The 16,359-nt window shown below is 34.7% G+C and overlaps 3 protein-coding genes across 3 annotated transcripts in view; 1 reads left to right on the plus strand and 2 right to left on the minus strand.

Moving 5' to 3' along the window:
* Window positions 1-2,587: 2,587 nt before the first annotated feature.
* On the plus strand, window positions 2,588-8,675 carry LOC18031845 (DNA-binding protein BIN4). Its single transcript, XM_006419811.2, has 12 exons — window positions 2,588-2,736; window positions 2,939-2,999; window positions 3,116-3,177; window positions 4,263-4,500; window positions 4,686-4,744; window positions 4,823-4,876; window positions 5,402-5,519; window positions 5,936-5,982; window positions 6,185-6,211; window positions 6,418-6,493; window positions 8,035-8,162; window positions 8,265-8,675. Exons 1-12 carry the CDS (start codon window positions 2,689-2,691, stop codon window positions 8,367-8,369), a joined length of 1,023 nt encoding a protein of 340 aa, XP_006419874.2. The 5' UTR covers window positions 2,588-2,688; the 3' UTR covers window positions 8,370-8,675.
* Window positions 8,676-8,770: 95 nt separating this feature from the next.
* Window positions 8,771-10,195, minus strand: LOC18031838 (thaumatin-like protein 1). The gene is made up of 3 exons (XM_006419812.2): window positions 9,557-10,195; window positions 9,193-9,469; window positions 8,771-9,091 (listed from the first exon to the last, which is right to left on the minus strand). The coding sequence occupies exons 1-3, from the start codon at window positions 10,044-10,046 to the stop codon at window positions 8,944-8,946; spliced, it is 915 nt and encodes a 304-aa protein (XP_006419875.1). The 5' UTR covers window positions 10,047-10,195; the 3' UTR covers window positions 8,771-8,943.
* Window positions 10,196-12,760: 2,565 nt separating this feature from the next.
* LOC18031831 (probable ribonuclease P/MRP protein subunit POP5) overlaps window positions 12,761-16,359 on the minus strand; it is a 13,641-nt gene continuing 10,042 nt past the window's right edge. Inside the window, exon 5 of the mRNA XM_024191433.1 lies at window positions 12,761-13,055. The gene's annotated coding sequence lies outside the window, so the exon portion shown is untranslated. The remainder of the gene's footprint in view (window positions 13,056-16,359) is intronic.

The raw sequence follows: 16,359 nt of genomic DNA on the forward strand, positions 1-16,359 counted from the left end.
TTGAACACGAAGAGAAGACTTTGAAAGAAAGAATAGTCCACTGGGCCGGCGGCTTAGAGTGTGCAGCACGTGCATGAACATGATTCGATTGATTGGATCAACAATACCTTTTGTGAAGCCCGACTGTTTTTAGTTAAGTCTAGCTTCGGTTGATTGGATCGAATATTTCACCTATTTGTTGTTATTATTCCGGTTATTAGGTGAAAACTTGGATGAAAATTGCTAAACTCGGCATTCGTAAACTAAAATAATAAAACCAAATTAAAAATCTAGAAAAATGAAAACGAGTGGAAACAAGTTACCAACGTACAGATGTGATGCCTTTAATTTTCTTTAATCTAAAAAATTTGCTGATTGCTGTGCCTTTAATTTACTTTCTTTAATTACAAAAATTCCTCTCTTCAGACAAGTTAAGAATCTGCAAATTTTAAAACCACCGACACCACCTGCTGCCGCCACAATCATCAGCCTTCACACCCGCCGCCGACAGTGCTCTGTGGTGACGGCAGAAGCTTGCTGATATTGAAAGCTTGGTTTGATAAGAGAACGAATCAAATGAGTTGGATGTCGTTAAAGTTTCTAAGTAATTTACTGATTCCGTCAAAAGACATTACGTGTCACTCACTTTTAATTACTGAGAAAACCCATTTTTTAAAAGTTTTTTGTTTAAAAAACCGAACTTAACCGTTTTAAAACATATAGAAGGCCCAATCTAGTCTAACAAAATAGTTCGATTCCAAATTTACTCAGTCCACCCTTTTAAACCAGTGCATGTGACAATTTTATAGATACTCTATGAAAATTTTAATAATTTGTTGTCTTAACCTTATAAATTGTCAAGCGCATCATATTCCTGCAAATAGCAAATTCTAAATATATCATATTTGGTTATAGAATTTAGAATCTTCTTACTTTCTTAATATAGTATGAGGAAGATATTACATTATCTTTTTTTTATAAGGCATAACTAACGGTGGATGTAAGCAGTATCGAAGTGTATTATTTCTTAATTAAGCAAACAATGAGGTATTTCAAACTATCTTCTGCTAATTGAGAAAGAGTTCTTAGAATTTCTTCCCGTTTGAATCATCTCGCTGTGTGTTATCCATTCGACATGATTATGACTTTAGCATAAATATAATGAATCTTTGACTAACGAATAATACTTAGTAACTAGTACTTGTAGCGCTGAGAGGACACGTGTTTTTTCTAAGCTTTAATTAGTTAGTCAAACCATTTTTCAAATTCAATTACATTTTTAGCCTAATTATCATTAGAAATACTCAATAAATTGGATAATCATGTTACATGCTAAAATAAAAACTATAATTATTTATTTAATTTCTATATTTTACAAGAAATTCAACATCGGAAATGATGCTTGAAGATGGTAAACTCGGCTCAAAGAAAGTGAAGATTGTGGGAAAGCCCTCAGACATGAACTTGCTTTTTTCATATCTTTTTGGTTGATGAAGATCATATCAACTGCAAAATTCAATCGACGATTTTGAAATCATATGAATCAAAGTCGAAAAGTGGTTAAAATAGAAAACTGCAGTTGATTTTTTTTTTTTTTCGTGCTGGAGTAATTTCTATAGTGTTCAATAAAATGAAAGTTCCTGTTAGGAATGGGATCGAGGTATATTAGTTAATTTCATAATATCGCCTATTTTCTTCTCTTGACTAGAAAAATAGATATTTAGCTTCAAAGGCAGCTATTCATTGTTCTATACTAATTAAAGTAAGTAATCAGTGTAACTAATTAATAAGCATATATCAATGATCAACAAGTCTGATGTAAAATGATTGCGTAGGATGAAAAGAGTACTTTTGGAGGTAATAATTTAAACTATAGTTACTCATTTTTAACTTGTAATATATTATTTTAAAGTTTGCAATCATACGAACCTAATCCAAAATGTCAAATTAAAAATTACTGTTTTTTTATGATCGTTTTTCAGTTTAAGTTATTTTTTTTATTACTTTTAAGATTTTTATATCAGATTTGGACGTCACTTGTTTTATTTTCTTTAGAAAAATTTTATTATAAAATAATATTTTATATTTACTTATTTTGATAAATTCATGATATTTAGGGTTAATATAAAAAAGCATCAAAACCATAATTTTATTCATTCAACCTTTTTAATTCAATTTTCATTATATAGAAACTTAGTTTCTCTTTATCTATCAACTTTTTTATTTTCACATCATCAAAGTCATAACGAATCCGATGTTCAACATTAAGATTTGTCATCAGCCAGCCACATGAAATGCGAGAAAATATTAATGCTATTTGATAAATGATCTCGATATCTTGATTCTTGTAGTTCTAACAAATTAAAATTTATCGAAGAAAAAATCGAACACATTACATGATTAGATGCATCTAAGTATTCCTAGAGCTGGCATAATAAGATACGACTCTGATCGTACATTACATAATATGAAATGCAAACCCCGGGTCCCTTTTTTTAGTGTATGCGGTCCGGGTAAAACTCGGACCGGATTGGCGGGTCCGGTCCGGGCGGGTTTTTTTTACACCCCTAAATTCTAGATCCGGAGTTTGCACGATCATTCTTCTTGAAATGAATTTATCATTATCGCATGTTTACATTTTGAAGTGTTTCAAGGTGTAATTAAAGTATCCTCGCCTTAGGCTCAAGATATTAGAAGAGGGAAGACGATATGAGCGGATCAAGGGAAGAATCTCCCGATTGGCTGCGTTCTTTCCAGGTATAATTCATTTTAATTTCTAAATTTCTCAATCTCTCAAAAATTTTGAAAAGATGGATATATGTTCAATGGATCACACCTACCAAGTGAAAGTATTTTGTTTTTTCTTTCAAGTTAGTCTCACAAAAATTATTTTTGGTGTCGCTGCTGAGCATGATTACATTTTTGCTCGGCCACTGATTAAATTTACTTGTATGATCAGGCTCCAACTCATTCTGTATTGACGTTATCATCTGATTCTGATTCTGATTCTTCTCACAATGGTACATCCTCAATGGAGGACGAGATTGATAATGGATGCACTTCGCCTCAAATTTTCTGCCGGGGTTTTAGCAATAACAACTTAACTACATTGTTTTGTTCTTTGATAATAATTTAGGGAACGGAGATGGTGGGAAAAATATTGCCGAGCTGACATTTGAGAAACATATGGAGCCTTTTGTAAGAATCTCTGTGCCATCACTGCTTGGGTATTCTTCCATCTGATAATTGCCTTAGGCCTTTTTGGTATTGAGTAAATTATTTGGTAAATACTAGCTATTATAGTTTGGAAGCTGAGTTGATTTGACTGGACAATTGTATGATAACAAACCTATATAATATCTTTACTATTTTTGTCAAATTATTATTAGAAAATCATATTTACTATATACTATCAATTTTTATTTTATAGTCACTGTTTTTTTTTCACAGCAGTTGTAGCTTTTAGCTGTTGAAACTTAAAAACTACAGCACCACAATACTGAATAAGGTCTTAGATATAGAGGAATTTGCTAAGTTCCTTATCATGGTTGTCTTTTGACGGTCTATTATAGAAGGTTATCATTCAAAATACCAATAAATAAATACATAAAATAAAGTAAAAATCTTTCTACTTTGATTATCTCCAAAAGAGCTTTCAGCCTCTTGAGCAATTAATTCAAGTGACCAAAATTGGTACTTTTCTAGATAACTCTTTTCATCAAAACACGAGGACCTTAGTCAGTCACCAAAATATTTGGTCACTGCTGTCTTAATAATAAAAGCAACTCTCATGCAAATAAGCAAATTTTAATTTATTTATTTAATTATTTTGTGTGTGTATGTGTCCTGCAAGTGCTCTAGTTTTGAGAATTTATCAAACAGTTGTTGCCTGCTTAATATTTTTTTACCAATGCATTTCAGTGGGAACATTATAAGTTTTATAATGAATTTCAACTACTTCTCCAAGAAGATGGAAGGAAATTGGTATTTGTGGAAAATTAAACTCATTTACTCTGGTGGGGAACCTTGGGTGCTTAGTTCTTACATTTGCAACTAGTTAAATTTAACATGGAATTTATGCTTCTTCAAACACTATTACAATCTTCATAAGGCTGCCTCAAAAAATATGTGGTATGGAACTCCTTGAAATACATTGGATTATTGGTTTATTTAACGTGTTCAGATGTCTTGAACCTCTTCAGATTGTGGTGGAAACATTAGAAACATATGTTGAGCTTGCTATCTTGTGTGGATTGATGACAACTTCATTTATTGTTGAGCAGGCACCAAAAAGTTCAATTTTGGCATTATCATCAGATTCTGAGTCATGCCAGAATAGTAGCCTCTTAAGGGAGGAGAAAGCATTTCAGTTCCAAGAGAAAGAAATGGACGAGGGTGCAGCTCTGACTGGTAGAGAAGAAAAGACTTCAGTTAAGAAGGTTTCAAAAGAAAAGTCTCCTAAGAAAGGGCTAAAATCACCAAAGAAAGAAAAGGATGTAGTTAATAATGTGAAAAGAAAAGGTATGAAGTCTATGCGATGGTGACAGATTCTAATTTGAAAGATTGATAGTTAATGAGGATATTGTCTTAAATCTGAATCTTTTCTGGACAGAAAATGGACTGTTTTCATTTCACCAAAAAAGAAATTAAAAAATAAAAGGTACTTTATTTGGAGTTCTTATGCATGTCGGTTTATAATGGTGTAGGAAACAATGACCATGAAGATGCTGAGGAAGACATAGCGGAGAAGCGTAGTATGCTTAATGTGAGAATTTTATAGTAGCAGCTGTGACGATTGCTCCTCTAATCTGTCTTATTCAACTCATAGTTTTATTATTTTCAGGTCTCTACCTCGACATTGCCTTTGGTGATGTCAGAGAAACTCCAACGTACTAAGGTAGCACATCTTGTTTAGATTTTGGCTTCCTTTTATCTGCCTTTTCTTTTGTGCTTGATTCACTAGTCTCAAACTTTCCCATAATAATTTCCTAGTTAGACATGAAATGTATCTTTATGCTGCAGAAATTGTTACTTTTGCTGATGTTTAAATTGCAATTCTTCAACGGATGAGAGAGGAGGATTTTCTTGTAAATACTGCTGATATATGCTTATAAAAATGACAGCCTTTGGTGCTTTTTTGCCCAACTAATTAATCTTATTAGATACTTAGAAGTATCATCAGATGCTAGTAAACTAATTTCTCTTTTACTAGAACAAGCAAGAATGCATCAAATACTTTTTCTCAATGTCTATCTCTTGGGTGTTCAGGTATATGTAGATAAAAAACTGCGGATTTGTTTCTGGTTTTCATGACTGAATTTTTTGATATATTGTTTGTCTCTGCATGTTTTCTTTTGTGTTTGTCTCTGCATGTACACATCTAGCATACATGTAATGAATAGAAGCTTTGTTGTTTATTCAGGCACTTGTGGAGTGTGAAGGGGAGTCTGTAGATCTGAGTGGCGATATGGGGGCTGTTGGAAGAATACTAGTTCCTGGTACTGCTGAGGGAAACCATGAAATGTTCTTGGACTTAAAAGGCATGTTTTTTTTCTAGTTCAATTTTTTTTTTAATTCATAAATTTTAAAATGATCTCTCTGTCTTTTTCTTTTTAAAATAAGAACAGATAATCATCCCTATTTTATGTAAGACAGGGCTGTAAACTCACATGGTTTAAAATTGAATTAAGTTTACCAGCATTGGACGCATTTATCAATATTCATTTTTGCTCCTGTTTTATTTTTATTATTTTTGGGGTCTTGGTTACCTCCTGTTGTATTGTTTTCCCCATGTCTTGTCTACCTGCTCAGCTGCTCCCTTGTTGTTTCCGCTTTATTGTTTGTTTATATAAAAATTACGCTTTCAAGGTCTACTTTGACATGTATTCCTGATTGTTGTTTATTTATTTGCATTCTCGGTCTGCTGCTGACTGGTTCAGTGTTTTTTCACTCTCAGGAACCATATACAAAACAACATTAGTTCCTTCCAGGACATTTTGCATTGTACGTTATCAATCTCCTTTGAAATTCCTCAAATTGGATATTATTTCACCTACTCAAAAGAAACGGCGATGATAATAATAGCATGATAATAATAATAATTAAATCCCCTTTCCATTTTCTCTGTTTCAATTATGGTCCATAAAATGTTAATTTTTGCTGAGATAGTAAGATTGTTTAATAACTTAGCTTTCTTTCTCTTCAGGTTAGCTTTGGCCACTCAGAGGCTAAGGTTTGTTGCGAGTCCTCTCCTTTTTCATTTATACTTTTGGATTTTCCTATTTTAATTTTATTATTATCCTTTTGTCTGTCATACATATTTTTCTTCCTCATTAGTGATTTTCCAAATAGTTTATGACTTTGATATTGCTAAGACAACCGTGGTACTGTGATAAATTTAATCCAACTTATTGACATAATTTTATATTTCTTGATCAGATAGAGGCCATCATGAATGACTTTATTCAGCTGAAGCCACAGTCTAATGTTTATGAAGCTGAGACTATGGTTGAAGGTCAAGATTTTATCACACTTTCTCTAGATGCACACACACGCACTCATATATGTGCATTTACTCGATTACCCTAATGTTTGTCTTAGATTCATCCAGATAAACCATTTTCAAAAGTTCATTGAGGACCCAGAAGTTTCACTGTTTTATCATTAAAATAGTTCAAAACAAATTAATCACTCGGATACATGTTAATTTTAAAACTTATCCCTTAATATCCCGCTAAATAATAGGAGTTGGTTAAACTTATTGTCAGACACATATCTAGCTAAAATCCAATGTTTTTCCCCCCTTTTTTCCTTTCTCTAAGATGGTGTGTGAAAATGATTGCTTTACTAATTCTTAAATCAAAATGTAATTGATAAAAGAACATTGCTCTAAATTGAAAAAATTGCCCCAGGTATTTGAATTATTTATTAAAATTGGCATTTAGGCAATTGGACTTATAACAACTATATGTTTTGTACATTTAAATGTGCATGCTGGCAACCACTTCACTTATTATTATATCTATGTCCTATTGAGATCTTACCTTCTTCCTCACAATTCATGAATGCTGTTCCACTCACAATGTGTGAACATTGCAATAGAAAATTTATTGAAGCATCTGAACTCAACTAGTATCAGTGACGGTGGGATTATTAAGCTAAAAATTTTAGAGTCAATTAAACTTTTAAACTAAGGGGCTCTCAAGTAATAGACTTTGGAAGTAATCTAGAGGTTGACTTAAAGTTTTAAACTAAAGGGTGCATAATTTTTTTTTTTTTTGGGGGGGGGGGGGGGGGAATTGGGCCAAACTCATATGAAAGGTGTCTAGAACTTTTTCATTGTTTAAATGACAAAAGTACCCAGGGATTGTTTTCTCAGTTATCAATTTTCCTTTTTTTTTAAATTGCTTTAACGTATTTTCACCTAAATAGAAAAGTGTAGATAAACTTCCCTGTTATTTATTGGAATGAGAATAGGTCTGAACTGTTGTCATTATTTCCTCTTGCAAAATATTAAGTTTATTTGCTTTTTACCACATACAAACGTGTGTATATGTAAATGAATTATCATAAACTACAATAAAATTGATTAACGTGTTTCTAATTTAGAATATTAAAGGATTGTATTCACTTGAACATGATTTATTTTTGATAAAATACTATCTTATTTACATTTGTTGAGATGTTTATAATAAATTTAACATTTAAAATTTGTAAGGACGCAATTATAAAAGTATAGTGTTCAGAAACTAACAACTTCATACTCATTATTAGAGATTCAAACTAAAAACCAAGCATGTCATTCAAATTTAGAAATTTAGCTCTTTTTAGAATTCAGATTTAAAAAATAAAATAAAATAAAATTGCCACTGTAATGACTAATTTTCCAAAAGGGTTATCTTGGTGAATTTGAATGAAGCATGGGTGCCTGAGTGAAATTGAGGACATTTATACAGAAAATGTCTTGTTATGGCAATTGTGGTTGTGTATCATTATTTGATATGTCCACTTCTAATCGACATTGGTCCTTCACGTTCATTGATTTCATTTGAGCAGGAACATTGGATGGTTTCTTATTTGATTCGGAAGATGAATCTGACAAGCTTGCTAAAGCTATGCCTCATCAAATTGATCAAAATGATGGCATTGAAGAACAAACAAATGAGAAGACCAAAGTGAAATCTGTAAGTTTCTGGACCCTTTCAAATAGTTACTAATGCATCTATTATGAATCCACAACTTATAATCTTTTGCATTGTGTTATTGTATGAATTTTTGAAAAGCAGGGGCCTGCAGGAAAGAGAGGTACGAGTGCTGGAGGACCGCCACAGCCACCAAAGAGAGCAAGAAAGAGAACTATAGTTTCAAAGAAAGCTAAGGCGAAGAAATGAGGCATACAATGTCCTTTTTATGTTTCTTATATCCTGCTAATGCTATGGCTGTATTAGTCAGATGTTAGTTATTTAGGTGAAATGAATCAAGAGTAGAAATCAGAGGTTAATAATTTCAGGGGGATTGTTTTTTGTCAAGCAGCTTAAATGTGAAAGAGTAACATGTGAGGTTTTCGCAATTCCAATTATGATGGATTTTCTGTTCGACACAATGTTGTGCCTGCTTTGCTTATAGGCGTGCTTGTTGTGAAACATGTTTCAAAATGTTTGGACCATCTGTATTTTATTAAATTTTGGTTGACTCACTGTGAAAACTGCTAATATGGTATTTCAATTAAATAAATAAATATTGTGTGCATTATTCCATATTCTTCCAAGATTTGACAGAATTCTAGACGTATGAAATCACAGTAAACTGCTAGGCATGGACTTTTGTAAAAATTGTGTGTTACATAATCAACCTCCGTGCCAATTTGAATCTTTAAGTTGTATTTTTTCTCAGCCTTTAATTTATTTGCACTTGCCATATTAAGTAAGGCTAATTAGTTAGACCAATACAACGTATATAAACCGGTCAGAGAACCAAAACCAGGAAAATGAAAATTGACACTTTAAGGGGCTGCAGGTGGAGGTTATTCGATGAGGAAACCATCTGTTGAGCCTTGGTACTGCTGGGATCTTGAATTGATGGTGGTGAAAGTGAACCGTTCGATCCCTTGAACCTGTGTACAAAAAGAGATGAGGTTGTTACGGTCTGAGAATGAATGCAGTTGCCAAAAGCTATAAAATCGAGCGAAAGAATCCATCGGAATAGGATGCATACCCGCGGCTGCTAGTGTTAGGGCAGAATATAATAGCATAATCATATGCCTTGCATGTGAAAGTGCTTGTCCCATCGTCGAAGGCATAGCTATAAGCACTTGGACAAGCTCGCTTAAAAATTGATGAATAAAAGGAGGGGCGGCATGTGGTTGGATTAGCAAACTCCCCGCTACAGCAGTATTGATCTAATCCAAATGCTTCACATGCACTCTTACATGCAATCACTTCCCCTTCCCTTGTACCTTCTCCACCCACCACTTGAAGTTCTTTTGGGCAACCTGATTACAAGTGATTTTAATTCGGTCATTTTTCAATATTGCTGACTGAAAAATGTTAGATCAAGTTGATGAAAATCGAAATCTTACCCATGTTGATATCTGAAGCGCAGCCTGTGGCGTTACAAGCACCATAAACTCCACGTGGTTCAGCAACAAGAGGGAGGTTGTAGCCGTCAACAATGCTAACATCATAAAAATCTTTGTCATTGCCCTTGCCGAGGGTTATTTCGAAGAGTGATGCAGGTGGGGTAGCACCACTACCATCACATTGGAGTCTTCCTCCACAGTCCCCAGTTTGACAAGATCCAACTCCAAACTCGTCAAAACTGCATCCTGTTCTTGCCCAAATCCGACCAGACCATCCCGGAACAGATGGAATTCTTACGCTTTGCCCTGATTCCAACTGGAAGCCGGTTGTTAGAAGCTGAGGGGTCCCTGAACCAGCAAGTGTACCAGGCCATATGGTATATGGGCAGTTATTTGTTATGGTGAATGTAGAACCGTGAGAGGGTAAGAAGAAGAGAGAACCGAAAAGAAAAAAGGCAGCAAGGAATGGCCATGACGTTATTGTCAGCATTGGATTCGCAGCAAGTTTTCAGAAGCAAATTTTTGAGTGGCAGTTTGGGATGGAGATGCGTTGATCCCTAGCTACATTTACATAAGATTGTAGGTTTAGGATTCTGCCTGTGCTAAAGGGCTACGTTGCCGCAAGATGACCTTTTTGGGTTTAGTACATTTCTTTTCATCTTGGATGGCCTCTTTGAGAAGCAATTCCTTTCTTTAGCCGCAGCCACTGCATAAAGCCAGGCATATCTAATATCTATTACTGGTGATGTTATGAGCTGATCATCCTCTTAAGGAATCAACTTAATGTAATATCAACAGATGGTTGTTAAGAGTATGACCCAAGATAGATACCCGCTAGCAAAAGAAACATTACAGTTTCTTGATTGATTAGAAAGGGGAGCATTTGCGAGTTAACTTTTCATTCCTTGCCAAAAAGAAAAAAAAGGCAATACTTGTTTATCTTCTGAATTTTAAAGATTTAAGAAAAACATATAAGTGAACATAATCTTTCTGCAGATAAAAATTTAAGCATCTCATTTTTCATAAATCTCATCATTGACTATCTTTGAATTTGGAGGAAAAATCTTACTGATAACACATCATTTTTCGCTGTTTGTGGCTATTCCAAGAAGTGGGAGACACGAGGGTTAACTAAACTTGAAGAAGAATCGTAGATGCAATGATGTGCCTGTTAGGAAGTTAATTCGATGCATGCTTTCGAATTAGACTTTCGTTAAACTCTTTCTAAGGTCGATTTGTTGTGGCGGGAATTTGATGTGCGAACGTGTCGAAATCTGATTGGATGTGTTTTGGTTTGGGCCGGACTGTTCTTGCTTGAAAAATTCCTCGCCGACAAGATTAAACCCAAGAAAAACAATCTTACTAATAAGAAAATGGTTTGAGATATTTGTATTTTAAAAATTATTTTCAATACTCATACTTTTATAAAATTATTTTATTATAAAAATGGCCAAGCAATAAATTATTACTGAAGACAATCTACTCTTAAGTAAATATAACATTATTTACTCCAAACACCACACACTTGTTTAAAATTCATAATTTTAAAATAAAGCAATCTCTTACATTTTCCAAAGAAAGATTTTAATTAAAAAAATGGATTTCGACGCAACTGAGTCATCACAACAAGATTAATTTCTTTAGTTTTGTCTTGATTCAAACCCATCATCACTCAACTCAATTCTAATTCATTATTTAACCCTCTACTTTTCTCTTTGTAGGCTCACATCAATATGAATATCATCGCCAAATCTTTGAGAATCAGCCGTTGTCCGACAAATCGGACAATTAGGATTCTTCAAAAGCCATGAATCAACCATTGAGAATGAAAGCTATGGTTACGTATAGGTAGCAATATTAATACATACTCGTCATCTTGGTTGAAGTTGTCCAAGCTAACCGCACATTGATAATTCATTTTCTCGTTGCTAAATAATAATAGTAGGGCTTCTAGTAAATTTCAATTTAAAAAAATGGTGTAACCAATTATTCTTTTAATTTGCAGAATATTTTTGTGTGTGTGCATAATAGATAAAGATAACTAATTTAAAATTTAAGTGATGATTTTTTTAGGCTTTTTAAAGATTATAAATTATAAAAGATAGTTTTTAAAATTAATGGATGAATGTATAAAGTGATAGAGTGTTCTGAGCATTTTATAGAATGCAAATAATATCACTCTTTGAAGATCTTATATGCTTCCATCATATGATATGTTTAATAAGTAATTTGTTTGTTTCAAATAGTCTCTCCTTCTATATAATTATCTTATAAGTTATTTTCATAATTAAGTTATTTAATAGCAAAATTTATTATTTTATGTTATATTATTTTGAAAAATAGTTAGTGGTCACTTTTCCATAGCTGACGTAGATGTAAATTAAATGATGAAGAGTGTAGCGCAATGAAAATGAGGTTGGGCATCCAATGGGGGAAGACCATCCTAACTAAGGATGGCAATTGGCTAGGTCAAGATCGGACTTTACTATAACTGAAGTAAAGGGCTTGAGCCTAAAAAAGCTCAAACCTTTGAATTTTGGGTCGAGGTAACTTGACTCAATTTGAATTAGGGTCGGGCTCTGTGCCATTATTTTTTTAATATTTTATTTTGCTAATTAAATATTTTAAATTTAAAAAAATGAGCATAATCTCCCCTAATGTATTAAAATTTAAAAGTAAGAAAAGCAAATGAAAAATAACAGCGAGAACAGCAATCGAAAAAAGCATCCAAAGCTACAGTTAAAACAGCAATCAAAATAACAAGGGACCTCAGACATCAAGTCCAATAAGAACATCAAATGAAAACAAGAAGGGACCTTAGACAGAGTGGGCTTCGGCCCAGCGGCGTTGTGGCTAATTTTGGTGGCTGGTTTGTTTATTTTGTTGGCTGGTTGGCTACCAGTAGCACAGCTGTCGTGGGGTGAGTTCGTGGCTGGTTGGTTGGTTGGTCGGCAGTACAAAAGAACTTTTGGTGAAGAATTTAAAACTGGCAGAAAATTACTATTTTTGTGAATATACCAAAAATAGGCATTACATTGTAAATTAACAAGGAGTATATTGTTAACAAGAACTTTGCAGCTTAAGTAAATATACATTGTACTCTTTTTTCTTTGACCAAATTTTATGCTATTAAGTTTTATTGACAAGGTTTTAACGAAGTAGTATCAAAGTACATCTGGCTCCACTTCTTATGAGAATTAAATGTAACCAAAGTGGGGAGTTTAAGGAGTATCACAACTATGGCCACTTCATTATTTTGCTTTTGTAAAGACTTTCTATACTAAATCTTTATTAAAATCCCTAAATGGTGAAGTTCAAAGGAAAATGTTGTAGACTTGATGAACTCTCACCATTTCCAACAGTCCCACATCGAAAATGTAGTCCCCCCACCCAGGCTTTTGATTTTTCCTACAAGAATGCTTCATTTCCTTCTGCTTAGTGCCTTCTAGGCTCACAGCTTGTAGGGGCATTTTGATATCCATCACCCAAACAAGTAATTCTTCAAGAAGATTCGTAGATTTGTGAGATTTGTCATTTTTTAAATCCTTGTTGATGATAATAAAAAGAAAAAGTATCATAATATAAATATGAAATATGTAAATAAATAAATAAATAAATTATGAAATATGCAAAAATCTCATGCATGTACTGATGGTTCTAACTAAATCATAACTTAGAATTTCAAGTTTTGATTTTTAATGAGGCTAGAACATTAGGTTCTCACCTCCTCATTTGTGTTGTAAACTTTAGACTAATAACATTCAAAGACAAATATACGAAATAACAAATCTTAATTTATTAAAATTAAAATAACTTGATGAGCGATTATACCATCCATATAAACAAATAGATTAAACTAGCCATATTGACAGAATAATAACATATTAACAATATAATAACAATATAGGCAATAGTATAGAACTAGCCATATAAATTAAAAATTGTTACAAATAGTGAACAATTAAATTAATAGCATCAACTAACAATATAAAAACATAATAATAATATAAAAACATAATCTCCATGGCTACATCACTACCCCCAGAAGCTCTCACCAAGAAAACTTTTCCTTTTAATAAAACATTTTCTTCTGTCTTTGCCATCCAAGAGTTTGCAAGAAAAGCTCTCTTTCGCTTCTTCATGAAAGCCTACCTTGTAACAGAACCTTTTCCTTTTTCCTCTTTCCACCCAGAAAATCTGTTCCTTACAAGTTTAACCCTTGATCAATACAGAAAAACCACTGAAGATGTGTTATGGTACATCTGGTGCCTAACAGTCCTTTATGCCACTAAGTTAGTCCTACCAATTACTCCTATATTGGAACATCTCCTTGACCCAGAGAAAGCCACTTCTGCTGAGCAATATGTCACTCTGGAGATTCCCTCCGAGTTGCTCTCCAACTGGAAACGAGAAGGTTATACTCATCTTCATCTTGGAGGTATCAGATTAATCCTTACTCTTCATGAAAAAAAAAGATTACCGGTTACAGCTCGCCTTACTATGCTTGACACCCGGTTTAAACAGTACCAAGATGCTGTTATTGGCACTGTTCTTACAACTCTCCATGCAGGAAGTGTTTTGCTTACCTTTTACCTAAACTTCAACATTTCTCTCCAAGATCCCAACTTGCCCACAACCTTGAAGGTTCAAGTCCAAATTCAAGGTGCTGAACAAATTTCTTCTGCCAAAATTGCCACCTTACACCACCAATTAGTCTATAGGCTTCAAAATCATGCCTTAGATCTCCCCACTCCAGAACACCATTCTGATACCCTCATGGTGTTAACCGAATCTGAGCAAATTCCAACCATAATCCAAATCCCAAGACAAATTCCCCGTCATGAGCTCATCAAGCTTATGCCTCTTGAATGGATCTCCAACTATGAACAGTTCCATAACAATACAGCTCCAATTCAGACATCTGAAAGTATGTTTGAAAGACGCCAAGATGGAATAGTCCGAATGACCTTTAAACCATCTCCCAGTGCTCTACAAGAGCCTCCTCGGCTCTCCTTTACCTATTCTTCAATTATCACAGCTGTTCAGACAGCCTAGGAAGATCTGCCCATTACAGGGTTCAATTCTGAAGGCTACCATGTTTATCCAGTCAAGCAAAATGGTCATTTACTATGAGATGCCCCTGGCTCCGGCATGTGTGACCTAAATTGTCCCTGCTAGGATGATTGGAAAGAGGATGATGATTATTCCATAAGGAAAAAGAAACCCAAAAAGAAAAAATCTCTTGTCTCATGTCACCACTGTGATCCCAAACCACCACAGGATCCTCCACCTCCACCAGCTCCATTACCCATTTACAAAAAGGAACTCAAATGGATTGCAAAGCATTGCAAATCTGAGACTCCATCACCAATCCCACTTCCAACACCACCACTCACTTGTATGATGTTTTCATCCACTTCTTCATACTATTCTTCCTCTTTTCCTCCTTTAGACACTCACACAGACTCCCAACGAAATGCTGTGTCTAAACCCTTTGTCCCTTCACCAATTACCTCATCTGGCCACCTAGAACCTTTTGAATCAGTCCTCAACTGGCAAACTCAAAATGCAAGAGCACAGAATGATACTTTGTTGAATTTCAACTCCAAAGTTGAGAACATCAGTTTACGAACTGAACAACTTGAGACAAAAGTTGACTCCATCTCTGCACAGATGCAGCAGATCCACCAAAATCTCCAGTCCCGAGTTACCCAACTCGATTCTAAACTACGAGCTATGCTTGCCCAGCGCTATTATGACCCCGAATTTGACCAAAAGGAAAGAGAAATCAGACGCTTAAAAGCTGAGCTTGCTCAGATTGAATCTGAAAAAAAAAAACCTACCATTTTTACCACATCATCTCCTATCCCTTCCATAGGTCCACCTTATCATCCTTTTGCCTCTATGCTTTCCCCCATCCGACAGTATGATCCTTCCAAGTTATTTGGCATGACCCATACTCTTTTCAGAGACAATCCCTTACCACCACCACCTAAACCTCAACCCGTCACATTTCATCCACCATCCATTACCATCCTTGGCCAACACTCTCCTGGTCATACTCCGACATCGCCACCAGTTACCTTTGCCAACTAAACCACTAACCTCCGTCACTTAAAGACATCTTCCACACCTCCTTAGGCCCACAACATGACCTCCTCATGATCCCCACTCCATCCGCTATATCTAAACCTAAATCCACAGGTATCATCATTAAAGAAGAACGACCCGACTACACCGACTTTCTATACCAAGACTCCCAAGACCCATGGGAAGATTTCCTTCCCCTCAGCCAACATCTCCAACAGTTTCCGCAATCATCCATGAATGAACCAGGATCCTCATCTCAACCTCCCAATGCTGACTCGACCACTAAACCCTCCAAAGTTGACAAAGCCACTCAAACATCACCAAGGCCAGGATACCGAAGAGATTGTCCTTATCCCCCTTGCCGTGGTCCCCACTGTAAGCATCCAAAGCTCTCCAAGACCTTTTTCCCAAAATCCAACCGTGACACAGACCCCAATGAAACTGAAAGCTCATTCGAAGACGATTACATGAATCTCCGCTCTCCATAAAGTTGTTTATCTTGTTGCTTTCAATAAAGTAGTTTGTCTTGTTGTAATAATTATGTTTTACTTTATAGTTTTGTCTTGGCTTGCCTTACGTTTTGGCTAGTTGTAAAAGTCTTTGTAAGCATGCTTTATCTTTTGTCCATTTGTCAAAATCTTGATCGGTGGGCTTGACTTTCTAAAAAGATGTGCTACAGGTCAATAGTAGCACTTACTCGCCATTGCATGGCC

The sequence above is a fragment of the Citrus clementina genome, unplaced genomic scaffold, assembly GCF_000493195.1.
Source record: "Citrus clementina cultivar Clemenules unplaced genomic scaffold, Citrus_clementina_v1.0 scaffold_9, whole genome shotgun sequence".
Classification (NCBI taxonomy): Eukaryota; Viridiplantae; Streptophyta; class Magnoliopsida; order Sapindales; family Rutaceae; genus Citrus; species Citrus x clementina.

What these genes read in the sequence shown, in the direction of transcription:
- LOC18031845 (XM_006419811.2), top strand. Translation starts at nt 2,689, where the DNA reads ATGAGCGGATCAAGGGAAGAATCTCCCGATTGGCTGCGTTCTTTCCAG. An exon ending in ATTGGCTGCGTTCTTTCCAG is followed by an intron (nt 2,737 to 2,938) that starts GTATAATTCATT and finishes TTGTATGATCAG; the next exon opens with GCTCCAACTCATTCTGTATT. An exon ending in AGAAACATATGGAGCCTTTT is followed by an intron (nt 3,178 to 4,262) that starts GTAAGAATCTCT and finishes ATTGTTGAGCAG; the next exon opens with GCACCAAAAAGTTCAATTTT.
- LOC18031838 (XM_006419812.2), bottom strand. Translation starts at nt 10,046, where the DNA reads ATGCTGACAATAACGTCATGGCCATTCCTTGCTGCCTTTTTTCTTTTC. An exon ending in CGCTTCAGATATCAACATGG is followed by an intron (nt 9,470 to 9,556) that starts GTAAGATTTCGA and finishes ACTTGTAATCAG; the next exon opens with GTTGCCCAAAAGAACTTCAA. An exon ending in CCTAACACTAGCAGCCGCGG is followed by an intron (nt 9,092 to 9,192) that starts GTATGCATCCTA and finishes TTTTGTACACAG; the next exon opens with GTTCAAGGGATCGAACGGTT.